General features: G+C 42.7%; 1 protein-coding gene across 4 annotated transcripts in view; it reads left to right on the top strand.

Annotated features, from left to right (window-relative positions):
* The first annotated feature begins 109 nt into the window (after positions 1–109).
* The window catches only part of adgrl1b (adhesion G protein-coupled receptor L1b), a 25,441-nt gene continuing 13,190 nt past the window's right edge, over positions 110–12,360 (top strand). For 2 of the 4 annotated variants that reach the window (XM_088374878.1, XM_088374876.1), the window contains exons 1-4: positions 110–869; positions 10,245–10,364; positions 11,074–11,287; positions 11,681–11,790. In XM_088374878.1, coding sequence (XP_088231004.1) covers positions 10,295–10,364; positions 11,074–11,287; positions 11,681–11,790 — 394 coding nt within the window. In that variant the 5' untranslated portion in view covers positions 110–869; positions 10,245–10,294. Of the gene's footprint in view, positions 870–10,244; positions 10,365–11,073; positions 11,288–11,680; positions 11,791–11,836 lie in introns of those variants that run through there. The other 2 variants (XM_088374875.1, XM_088374877.1) reach the window with 2 other exon arrangements.

The raw sequence follows: 12,360 nt of genomic DNA, 5'->3' as shown, positions 1-12,360 counted from the left end.
TTGCCCAGTTGCGGCTCAGTTCATGCACTGCACGCACGCACGCACGCACGCACGCACGCACAAGAAGCAGGCGTTGCGCGCTCCCGAGCGCAGAACGCGCAACAAGCGAACCAGCGGATGAAGCGAGAACGCGCACTCGGAGAACAGAGGACGGACGGACGCAAGGCGATGCCAGGAGCAGAAAACCATAGCCTCTGACGGTCCAGCTGTTTATGCGTGCGCGTTCATTTAGAATATCAGTAGCTTTTAATTTGACTCTACTGGCACATTTATTTTTAATATAAGGCACGCGGTATCCGCCCTCGTTGTTGCGACTTGGCAGCACAATTCGTCGAGGATGCATTTTCACGTCGACGCTATTTGGCTCTAAGTGCAGAGAAGCATGTGTTGGAACAATGTCGGAGGAAGATCCGCAGTCATGACAACCAGAGGACGAGGGTTCGCTGAAGTCTAGATAACGACAGAGGTCCACTCGGGCTCTGCGGCTCATGTTTTTCTTTGGTCGGGTATTTGCATGCCACAAACCTGATCGGAGCTATATAGAGCAAGGCCCGTGGCGTCCGTGGGCATGAACGCCGTGGGAATGAGGGTACCGACGTGACGCACAGTGCAGCGGGGACGTCATCGAGTGGACGGAGGTCCAGCAGAGAGCCCTCATCAGTGGAGGAGGAGGTGGGGTGGGGGGGCGCCCAGTTGTTGTTGGACCCCAAATGACTGCTTCACTGTCTGCTGTATCACCCGCCATCACCATTGCCTAAAGAAGATTGCATTGGTTTTCATGCACCGGCCAGTGTAGTGGAGGGAGCCGAGAAACGGGAGGATGGAGACGCAGTGAGCGAGGAGGAGAAGAAGGAGGAGGAGAATTGACGGTAAGATCTGGACATAAGCTATCAGGATGCACCCCGCCCCTCTCCATGTCCCTCTCTCTTTCCATCTCTCTTTTTCTTTGAATGTATACACGCACATATACGGCGATCGATGCAATGGGGTGACAGCAGAGGTTCCTCTGGATAATTATGAGAAAAATATTTATTTCATGTTTCTATTTTACAAAATGATTATATATATTTATATATATTTCAATATTTGTCATTATTATTATTTTATATATATTTCAATGCTTATTATATATTAGATATTGTCACAATCATGGCAATCTCAACGGTATACTATGCGTTTTCTACCGTTGACCATCACGATGATTTTATCATGCAGGGTGATAGTAGACTAAATACCTTTATAATAACAAATCCCCCCCCAAAAAGTGTATTATTTATGCAGGTCAGTACATCCATTTGGACATGTAGTCTAGGGAACCCTGAGAGCATATAACCTTCCAAAATGATGTTGATTGTGCAAGGATGGACTCCACAGTAGCTCCATTTGTGACCCCGTTTTCAGCAAGGCAAGCTAGATGTGAGGATGATGAGTGTGATGTGATGCCTGGCTTGGTTGCCATTAAGCTGTATAGGTCAGTAGTGTGCAAGTGTGAGGCAAGCTGTGAAATATTAATGTGCACGAGATAAGTGTCCTGCGGGCTTTGCCAGATAGAGAGGTCTCAGAGCGTCCCACCAAAACGTCACATCGTGAGGGCGATGCTAATGAACCTTCTCAGCATCGTCTGGCGTCCTCATTGCATGTGCACACTTCGATCTGTGAGGACCGGTTTAGCCAATTCACGGTGAATTTGAACACACGAGAAAAAGATTAGCATCGAGTGAGAGAGTGTTCAGAATGAATGAGAGTTCATGTCTATTTCAGAGAGGTATGAGGTTGGGCAAGCCTGCATGGCAGCGGATGGAGGGAGGCAGATGAGAAAAGGATGAAAGGATGGAGGAGAGAGGGACAACGGGGAGAGATGCTCAGTGGCTGACGGGACGTCTGCTCTTGTGTCAGCCTGAATTTCAGCTGCATGTGTAACCTTCACTTTGTGAAGGTAATGAAGTTGAGCATCGTATGTTCACCAGCTGGTCACATCATGAGCACTTGCACAATCTAATTAGATTCAAAATAAGCACTCTATGAAATAGCCTGTCTTTGCAAAAATAACAATGCTCCCTCCGTTTTGATGAACTTTCCCAAGAAGGTATTCGTTTAAGATTACTTTTACTAGTGTGCTTAGACTTTGATCCAAACTTGATGATAATGGATATTTGAAGTCTCACTTTACCATTAAGTATGTGTGTGCTGCATGGTGCATGCGGAGGAGAAAACAAAATGTAATCAGGTGTGCTTTCAAGTACGGGTAATTTATGTCGACACCCAAGGCGCAAAAGAAAGAGAATCGATTCGTTTAAATCTTTGCACGCACACAAACGTGCACACACACACACACAAAACTGCATTTGAGATGGATTTCTTTTTGCTATAAGTACTTTCAAAATCGCTCCATATTTGCTCCAATTAAATCTGATTGGATACATTTCTCTAAAAACTGGATGGTGACTATTTTTTTATAGATTCAATTTTAGTGAAATATCATGTGGCTTTTATACAGTATCATAGTAATATGACTAACCTGTGGCTTTTCCCAGTGATTATTTGAGTTTATATTCAGTGTTTCGTGTTAAAATGAAAAAGCATGTCAACAGTGAATATAAGTCCACCACAATACAATAATGGCGACAATATCCTTTTGTTTGAGAACCATCGGAACTAAAACTGAGCTTTTGCGGCATCTTAATGGCAAATGCTGGCATCTTGTGTTAGCAGGAGGCATCTATTTATTCTTCTTCGGCATTTCTCATGTTTTTGAAACGTGTTGCAAAAAGCCCTAAACAGAGAAAAAGAAAATCACAATTATATAAATCTGCAATGATACAGAAACTCATAAAATGCACATACTGTGTCATCTGGAGTAGTTCAGAGTCAGTTTTTACCCAATAATACGACACGTAATCATATGAAAAAAATAAATAAAATGTATCATACTCACCAAAGATGCTGGTTATTAAATGCATTGATATGTGCAGGTTGCTGTTTTACTATTCAAAGTTGGCTACAACAAGCTTTACTGGACCAACCAGTCTGAGGGAGGAAAAATGCCGATGTCATTGATGGACAAATTTGAAATCTGTTTGTTTAACAAAATTCTTGCAATGCTGATAAAATTAATGTTGCTTTTGCCAGCATTAGTCATTCTGAAGGCTCTGGGCAGATTACGTTGACATTGTAGCTCATTCGGGGCTGGAATATGATTGGACGGGCGGGGTGTGTATGTGTGTGTGTGTGTGGGGGGGGGGTAGCATCTATTTGACGAGTGAGCAGAGAACGCAGTGAATGCTCTAGTGAACCTGTGAAATCAAATGATCTCCAAAGGGAGAAGTACATCATTCACAGTGTGACCATTCTTGCTCCTGCAGTTAAGAATAACACCGGCGGGCTTGTAATGATGTTTATGAATGACAGTGTTAATTAGCAAGGCTGAGAGGGTGATTTATGGCTGGATAAATAGAGATGAGGTGACTCCAGGGCTCAAACGCAAGTCTTGTCAGCTGAACTCTCGAAATGAAAAGCATTCAAATATTAAGGATTTTTGAAAAATGTCAAAGGAAGTATATATGCTATACATGGTGATCTTTAGCAAGTGGTGTTTTCAAGACGCTGCTTTCATTTTTTTACTCCCAACATGCGCTCCACCTAGAAATTTTCTAGCTGCAGTCTTTTCAATCTGCCTGCAAACCAGAGCTATACTGAACTTGCTCAGTTCAGCTCTGCTCTGTCATACGGCGGCGTTGATGCTCGTGTAAGCGGCTGCGGGGAGACTTTTTATTGCAATGACATTTGGGCTCTACTATTCCGCTCTTTGTGATACTGTGACATTTTGAGGCTCTTCCCTGCAACAACATACACTGATGCACAAACCATAAACAAAAAAACAGTCAATAAAATGTTTCTAAACAAGATCTAATTTTTATGTGTCCTGTGTTTCATGGAAAATGAATAATTAATACTGACATATTTGGCTTGTTTTGGCATCCTGAATACTTTCTCCATCTTGCAGAAATTTTCTAAGCCAACATTATATTTTCCTTCGGTTTCATTTTGAATCCAAACATGATAGAGTGAGTAATTTTGTATTTTTGTAATGCTACATTATAATCCTGCATGCCTCTTGTAAATTCTTAAATTGAATAGATTAAATTTGAATAAGTGGAGAAACAACCAAAGCTCTCTCATTCAAAGTAAACCAAAAGCCTAAAATGATTATAGAAATATAAAGAGGGAAAACTGGAAGAGAAATTATTTGAGTTACCACTGTGCACATCACTGCATCTTCTCATTTGATGCTTAATTTCCGCTACTGCGCTTTATAAATGTACAGCGCTCAAAGAAAAAAATGGAGCAATATTGTAAATCCTGGAGATTTTCAGATACTGAGAAAGCGCTATGAGTCACTGGGACGCAGCGTGCTGTTATCTCAGAGGATGCGTGCCTGGGGTAGGATTACAAGCTTGATGAAAATGTGAGGAACCTTATCAACATTTAATCAACTTTCTAGCTGCCTTGAGACGATATGTTGTTCTTCAGGTGAAAGAAACTCTACCTCCGTTTCACATGCACAGCCTTTTCACAAAGCAGCTGTCACATGTAGTACAAGTAAACTATTACGGTTTTCATGTGTTATCATTACTGTACCTTGACTCTATTTGTTTTAGCAGGCTACACATGTACTGATTATCACGCCAAATTGAGCTTCTTTCCCATCTTCCGATCAAAATCCACAAAAGCTCAGTCATTGGATGTCTAAAAGCTTCTTGCGCTATTATCCTGTTGTGTTGAGAGATTTTCCCCTTCCCAACCAAAAAATGATTGCTGCTCACAATCGTTGTTCATTTCATGCAATCACAAATCCTTGTGAAGTTAACATGAACTACCGCTTTCATGATTGTGATATAAAACATTTCATTTCTCAGTCAGGACGGACTCAAATAGAGGAGCATCTTGTTGTGTTGAGTGTGTGTGGTATGTGTTTCTGTTTACGTTCATTGCTAGCAGTCTCCTTTTCCGATTCAAGTAAATACAGTCAAAGACCTCGTAATTTACATAATTTGGAGCTCATGCTCAAAATGTCACTTGTAGAGTTAATAGAAGTTTTATCAAATTATTGATCAAATTAATTCACTATGTTCATTTTGGTAGGGTTGTCTAGAAATTTGAAGCCACTTAAAAGTCAACCATTTGCACAGAATTGATAAGCTCTGGGATTTCCACTGCACTTATTTAGGGAGCAATTTTAAGGAGTGAAGTTAATGCTAATGTCCACAGAGCTGAGTATGGGCTAACTTGTCAGATAAGTCATATTCTTAACAAATGTTTTTGACCGTGGTTTTATTTTTTGTTGTTTGCAACAAATTGTGTAGAGAAGATTTGTATCGCTACATCCACCCAGAATTTCACAGATTTTGAGTTAAAACCAATCTTGCATTTTTCTGAGTAAGCTTTATAAAACGTAGCACATGTTCTTCTTTTTCTTGCATTTCCCTGCAGATATTTCAACTTCATAATCTTGCCCCAGACAGCAGAACAAATACCAACAGATAGAAAGCCAAACTATTCCCATAATTCAGGGATTCCCAACCAGCTGGTGGCATTTCAGGGGATGTGAATTTTTGGATTGATAATTTTGTAGATTTACTTTCCCCCTCTCAAGATCAAAATGCGGGAAATGCTTGAATGATTACATAAAGTTGAATGTTCTTAAAGATTGCATACTTTGAGCCGGGGGTGTCTCCAAAATGTGTACAAGGGATGTGGCGATAGCAAATATCACTTCTGTTTGCCCTTCTGGCACAGAGCACAATGTGCAGCCTGGTAGCTGAGGCCATAAAAAGCAGTCAACTTTGAAAATATGTCTGCAAGCAATTTGCTCTAATTTTTGTGTGCGGCCATTGTGCTTGCTACTGTATCCAACAACAAATGACGAAGGTCTCAACAGACAGTGGCCTGCATTACATGCAATGTTGGTCCTAGAGCTTCCTTCCGACTTGGCCTCGAGCGCTGCCTTTGTTTCCTGCCGGTGACAAACAAATGACTGACGTGTGGCGACACCTCAATTCCCCCGACTCGCGCATCGACCAGACAAACACACGGACTCTAAAGCCCCCTAAGTGGTCGGACTGCAGCGTGCAGTCCTGCTGGAGCTGTCGAGGTCAAGTTTGTGAAACTACACTTCAGTCTATATCAAACAAAGAGCGCAGTGGAGTGATTTCAAATCCACTTCAAATGTGTAGATATTATGGATGATAAATTTGATGCTGCACTAAAAACTGTTTATTTCCTGGTGTCAGACTGGTAATGTTTGGATCCCACCCTCATCCTTTGACTCCCCTTCACACACTCACGCATTCACTCGTCCATTAGCAGCACAGCACCGCACGCCTGTTTTGTCACTTGGTGCTTTATAGCAAATTACCCTCGGGCATGCTGCACTCTGCAGCCAAATGAGGAGGCAGTTACTCTCTGTTGATTTTATGCTTGCTTTTATGACGGTGTGAATCTTTGTACCTGTGTGATTGACATCATTTTTTACTCATTTTCCGCAGTCAGACTTTATTGGCTTTGACGTATCACTTGCTTTGAGTCCAGCAGCTTTTGTTTTTACGACCAATGCCGAGTGCGACTTGTATAAGCGATGATAGCTATCCGTTGGTTAGCTCATCAAGGACTTTATTTCCCTTGCTAAGCGCACTTGCATCGGGGTAAAAATGGTGCTAGTGAAAGGAGTTGCAAGGATGAGGCACTTTGTTTTGACTGGTATTACTGGTTTTGTTTGGTTTTGGTGAGTCTCTACATCACAAGTGTCAAACTCAAGGCCCGGGGGCCAGATACGGCCCGCCACATCATTTTGTTTGGCCCGCAAAGACAAATTGTGCTTCAAATTGGTGTCAATACTATAATTGCAAATTGTCTTCACTTTTAATAATATATATACTTTTAAATATTTGACCAGTTTTTACTCGTCTGATTTGAAAACAAGTTATTTGTCAGTTTGTTTTGTAGCTGTTACTGTATATATTATGAGGTGCGCAAACATTTATTTGGATTGACAGTCATAATAGCCCTCCGAAAGAAGCTATGACTACAATGCGGCCCGCCCAAAAAATTAGTTTGACACCCCTGCTGTACATCAAAGTACCAGATACAAAAATTGATGACTGTTTGCTATCACAATCTGCTATACTTGCATTGAGGCCAATCAGATCCAGTAGATCTGGGATTGTCAACCGGTGGTCCGCGGCCCTCTAGTGGCCCGTAACGGTATTGCAGATGGCCGGTGAAATTGGAAATGGAAAATAATTGTAATGTTTTTTTTAAATAAAAATGAATTCATTATTTAGTCTTGATTTGTTTTCCAGCTAATTTTCTGAATCATTTACCTATCCAAATTATGTCAAATGTAGCTGAGATTCCCAAAATAGACATACAGACGCTGTATAAAACCACTTGAAAGCTCCTGCATTAGATGAAGACTCCCTCTCGCCTACAGCATGGCATTACTTATTGAAACAATAGTTTGACACGGCGCACAACATACGTTTACATGCAGTCAACATTCGGGTTAAGGTCAAATTTCTGATTTCTGAAACATTCCAAATGACCCTGTTAACATGACAGTTGCTCCCACACTTGAATAACTTGATATAATCGGTGGTGCACGGACGTGAAGCAAAAACCCCAGTACTGCCAATGTTCAGTTTTGAAAAAGGTTATTGACTGCACATAAGCGTAGAGGAGGGATTGAGATGAGAGAGAAACAGAACAAGGGGCCACGAGTAGAGACAAACGAACATGCCGGTGAGGAATTGTTAAGAAAATGAGTGACAGCAGCAAAGTAGAATCTGGACACATTTAAACTTGATTGACGGGCAAGAAATAAAATATATATTTATCAGGGTGCCAGTGTCTTAAATGCAACTGTTGCTGCTGATGCTGGAGACTTAATTGGAGTAATGTCAGTCCCTCCAGAGAGAAGAAAACTGGAGCTGCTCTTCAAAACTGAGCCACTTGCTTTTTTTTCCAACACCAGTTTTAATTATCGACACATATTCTGCACGCTGATTTATTTGTTTCTTTTTGTTGTATGTATTTTAATTTGATTTGATTCGGTGTTGTTTCACTTTAAATTAGTTTACAAGGGAAAAATAGCTAAAACCTCAAAGTAATAAAAGTTCAATTATACCTGGGTAAGGTTTATTAATCAATTACTATGCCATTTTTGTAGCTTCATTTTAATCAATTAAAGGCATAAATTAAAACTCATTCAAGGCGGCCAGTGGGGGATTTGGACATATTTTGCCAACTTCTAAGATATTTTACAGTCATAAGAAAAACATCACTGTGTGTTTTGGTGTGGGCACCTATGCGCGTGGATTCCTGGCTGTGTGTGATTTCACTCCAGGCCCACTCACACACACACTTTTCATTTAGATTGCTGCTCTTTCAAGTAGGCCGGCCGGTGGCCCGGGGCTGCATCCTGGTTGCAGGCAGGGAGCGCCGTGCTGTGAACAGGGGGACTGGGTGTGTGGCTTTGTCAAGGCCCATCAGTGTCCTTGCTCTACTTACTCTGCACCAACACTTAAGGATGTGTGTGTATGCAAGTGTTTGAGTCAAAGTCTATGTGTATGTGTGAGTGAGAAAGAGAGAAGTAGGGAATGCAAGCAAAAGAACATGCCGCCATAAGGCTTTTTGGCTGAGATGAGACATTTATGTGTACTCGAATTCTTAGTGTGTGTCCTGTGTGTGCGCGTGTGATAACACTGGAGAGGGTCTCATTCGAGGGAGTCTTTTTATGTACTGTTATTACTGTGTAGGGGTGAGTGTGTGTGTGTTACTGTGGTCGTAAGGCCTTTATTACAGTTGTGTCGGTTCATTGGACTTCAGTGGATTGGCAATTCTATTTTTTGGGACATGTAACATGTTTTTCAAAACGTGTGGCAACGTGTGCGTTGATGTTAGCTAGCTCATGTTGTGCACGAAGAACATGCTCAACATGTAAATCGGAGTCATTGAAATAAATGGAATACATGGTGTGGATATGGTTTTACTTGAGCATGGTTGAACTTGGAAATCGGATGTAATCTGTCTAATATACCCGCAAGAGTTGGAGACACTGTGTGTATGTGTGTGTGTGTGTGTGTGTGTGTGTTAGGTACATTCTCTTGCTCTAGCCCGTGCATGTCGGACGTTTGTTAAGGAATGACCTAAATCTGTCTCGCGTCATTACCAAACAAGAGGTTGCAGAGAAGCACAAGTCATAAGTCAGCACATACAACGTGAGGACACTATTTACTTCATCTTGCAAAAACACATAACGTGTTTTTGATTTTTTTTTCCACGTTATAAATATAAACCCACATATAACCCTGAACCTAGTTCAACTTAAAGCAGAAGTAAAATGACGCTTCAACAACCCCCCCCCCACACACACACACACAATTCTAGCAACAGGATGCAGTTCAGCCTCAATCTTTCTCCCATTCAGGATTTTGTGTTGAGCAGCCATCTTCCTCTTGTTCCTCGTGCTCTAGTGTGCACGCATCATGTGTTTTCTGTGCCCTGTAACAGTCCACTGCAGTGCATTGCACATTCACCTACATTTTGCTACATTCAGCTGTGTAGACCGCCACTCCTTTTTAGGGGGTGGGGAGATTGTCTCTCTCTGCTGCATCATTTATTTAGGATTACTGAAAAGTGGCCTAATGCGTGTGAATGTGCGTGTGTGTGTGTATGCACATGCATGTGTGTTTGTGAGTGATTTCACCAAGCAGCGTGTGGATAGTAAGATTACAATTGTTTTGTGGGTCATCGGCCAGTGTTGCTCCAGGGCTAACTACCGACTTTCAACACACCATCACACATATTTACTGTTAAAAATACAGACGTACGCAAACCCAGCATGTCTCTTTGCTCTCTCGCTCTCTCTCTCTTGCTCTCTCTAGCCATCGCTCCCTCCTTCCCCAGACTGCACTGGGCTGTCACCATGGTAACAGCAGATTGAGAGACTTTGCTGCTCGATTGCTCAATTGTTATCTCGCTTTCTCTCGCGCTCTCCTCTCTGTCTGTCTGCTATTCCGCCCTCCTCCCATCTGCTGCATTTCACATGTGTGTCCCACTGTGTGTCATTCAGCATCCATCCAGCAAGTGCAAAGATGTGAGCACACAAACATCATTATTATGCACAGACGGAGAGAGTGCAGCTCTTCACTCCACATGGCTCACCTCCACCTCTGCTTCCTCCCCAGGCTCTCCTAACGTGGCTGGTGGTGTGACAACCCGACTCTTCCTTCCCGGCATGGCGGTGTCGTTGTGCTTCTTGGGCGTGTGCGTGCTTATTTTGGCTCATGTCACCCCTTCCAGTCAAGGTACGCCTCAGCACCCCTCAAGCAAGCGTCATGTCAAGATGTTGACACCTGCGAAAACGGGGATTTTAAAGTCTAACAAAAAATACTAATAGACCAGCCGTCTATGTCAGAGGTCGTAAATCATCGCGCCGAGCGCCCCCAAACCAAGCGAAAGGCCATCTTTGCAAAGTTTTGGAAAGACGCTGACCTACATAAACACAAGACGATGAGCACAATCGAAGTGTGGCCATGGGGAGTGTTTTAAAGCTTTCTGTTGCCGCTCCTTAATAAAGCATCAGTCATTCAGCACCATGGAGAGTTACGACACACGGCCAGCATACTGATCACACGGCCGTCGTGAGCGCGCTTTAATCCTCGTTCGGCGACGACCTTTTCATGTGTACACGCCACTCTGCTTGATGTGAACAGCAGATTGCAGTAATACTAATGGGATTTTGTCCAGTAACCCGGGTTTAGATGGGTTAATATGCCTCTTTGGATGTAATGAGGTCAGAAAATGAAAATCTTACTGCTGGTGGTTCACATTTTGTTTTTTTGCATTGTGTTTGGATTCAGACTTACTTCGTTTTTTTAAAATACTTACCAGACATATTAAAGAGCAGTTATCATTCACAGCAGCAGTTTTATGAGTAAATATCTTTTCTTCTCCTCTTTACCCGCGCTTTCCTGCATCCTCACTGTTCCATCGCCAATCATCCTGACACGTCAGCCATGTCCCGGGCCGCCATGCCATTCGGACTGTTGCGCAGGGAGCTGGCTTGTGAGGGTTACCCCATTGAACTGCGCTGCCCGGGAAGCGATGTGGTGATGGTGGAGACCGCCAACTATGGACGCACCGACGACAAGATTTGCGACGCAGAGCCTTTCCAGATGGAGAACACACAGTGTTACCTTCCAGATGCACTGAAGATTATGGCTCAGAGGTGTGTGTGGGTACATGCGTGTGCGCGTGCGTCTGCTCGCTCCTCTACTTTGGGTCTTTCATAAAAGATGCAAATCGCTTTGTCGCTATGATTGGATACAGCTAAATCAATGGAAGCATCTGCTGTTTGCAGCATACTCCTCACCGGACCCGTGTTTGACGAAACACTACACCCAGCAAATGCTTTTGTTGTGTGTTTGTGTGTGTGCAAGTGCAATAATCACTCCGGCTAAATCTGGTTGCACCATTAGCTGTGTACTCAGCAGCGTTTTCCTCGAAGAACAAATCAATACTCGGGGCGAGGAGACAAACGGACAGCCCGTTGCTTCTCCTTTCCTGTAAATTAATCACTCTCCTTCTTTCTTTTCCCACTCCATCCATCACTGTTGCGCAGGTGTAACAACAGGACGCAGTGTGTGGTGGTGGCAGGGGTAGACGTTTTCCCAGACCCTTGCCCTGGAACATACAAATATCTGGAGATCCAGTATGAGTGTGTCCCTTACAGTGAGTATGCATTTGCATATTTCTATACATAGATATACAGCATATGTACAGCATACAAATATAGAGGAAGCAACTATGAATGCATAAACATACGGTGTAATATATAAATACCATACACACTGTTCATATGAGCAATAAGCAAAGAGTAGCATAGCATGACTATATTAACATGTGTGTGATTATTTATTGCACGCAAAGATTCACCATATGGGCAAAAGTATTGGAACACCTGCAATGTCTGGCTTGAGATCTTTTAAACCCAATCAAGTGAGACTGGCAGCATAGTGATATGCAAAATATTTTAAGAAGAAGAAGTGATGAAGATATGTGTCACAATACTTTTTGATCATGTGGTATGAATCCTTCAAGACATTTTTATAACCTCCTTCAGATGTTTTCTCTCCTCAGAGAGGGAGTGTGCTTGAAATACAAACAGAAAGTTGAAGGAACAAATGAGATTTGTATTTGCAAACTGTATGTCTCCTGTGTGTGTGTTTGTGTGTGAGTGTGCGCGCGTGCGCGTGCGTGCACGTGTGTGTGAGCGAGTGTGTGTATGCGTGTGTTTGTGTG

This window comes from Syngnathus floridae, chromosome 4 (assembly GCF_059516105.1).
Source record: "Syngnathus floridae isolate MCC-2025c chromosome 4, RoL_Sflo_1.0, whole genome shotgun sequence".
Lineage (NCBI taxonomy): Eukaryota > Metazoa > Chordata > Actinopteri > Syngnathiformes > Syngnathidae > Syngnathus > Syngnathus floridae.
This window is presented reverse-complemented; position numbering and strand designations above follow the sequence as displayed.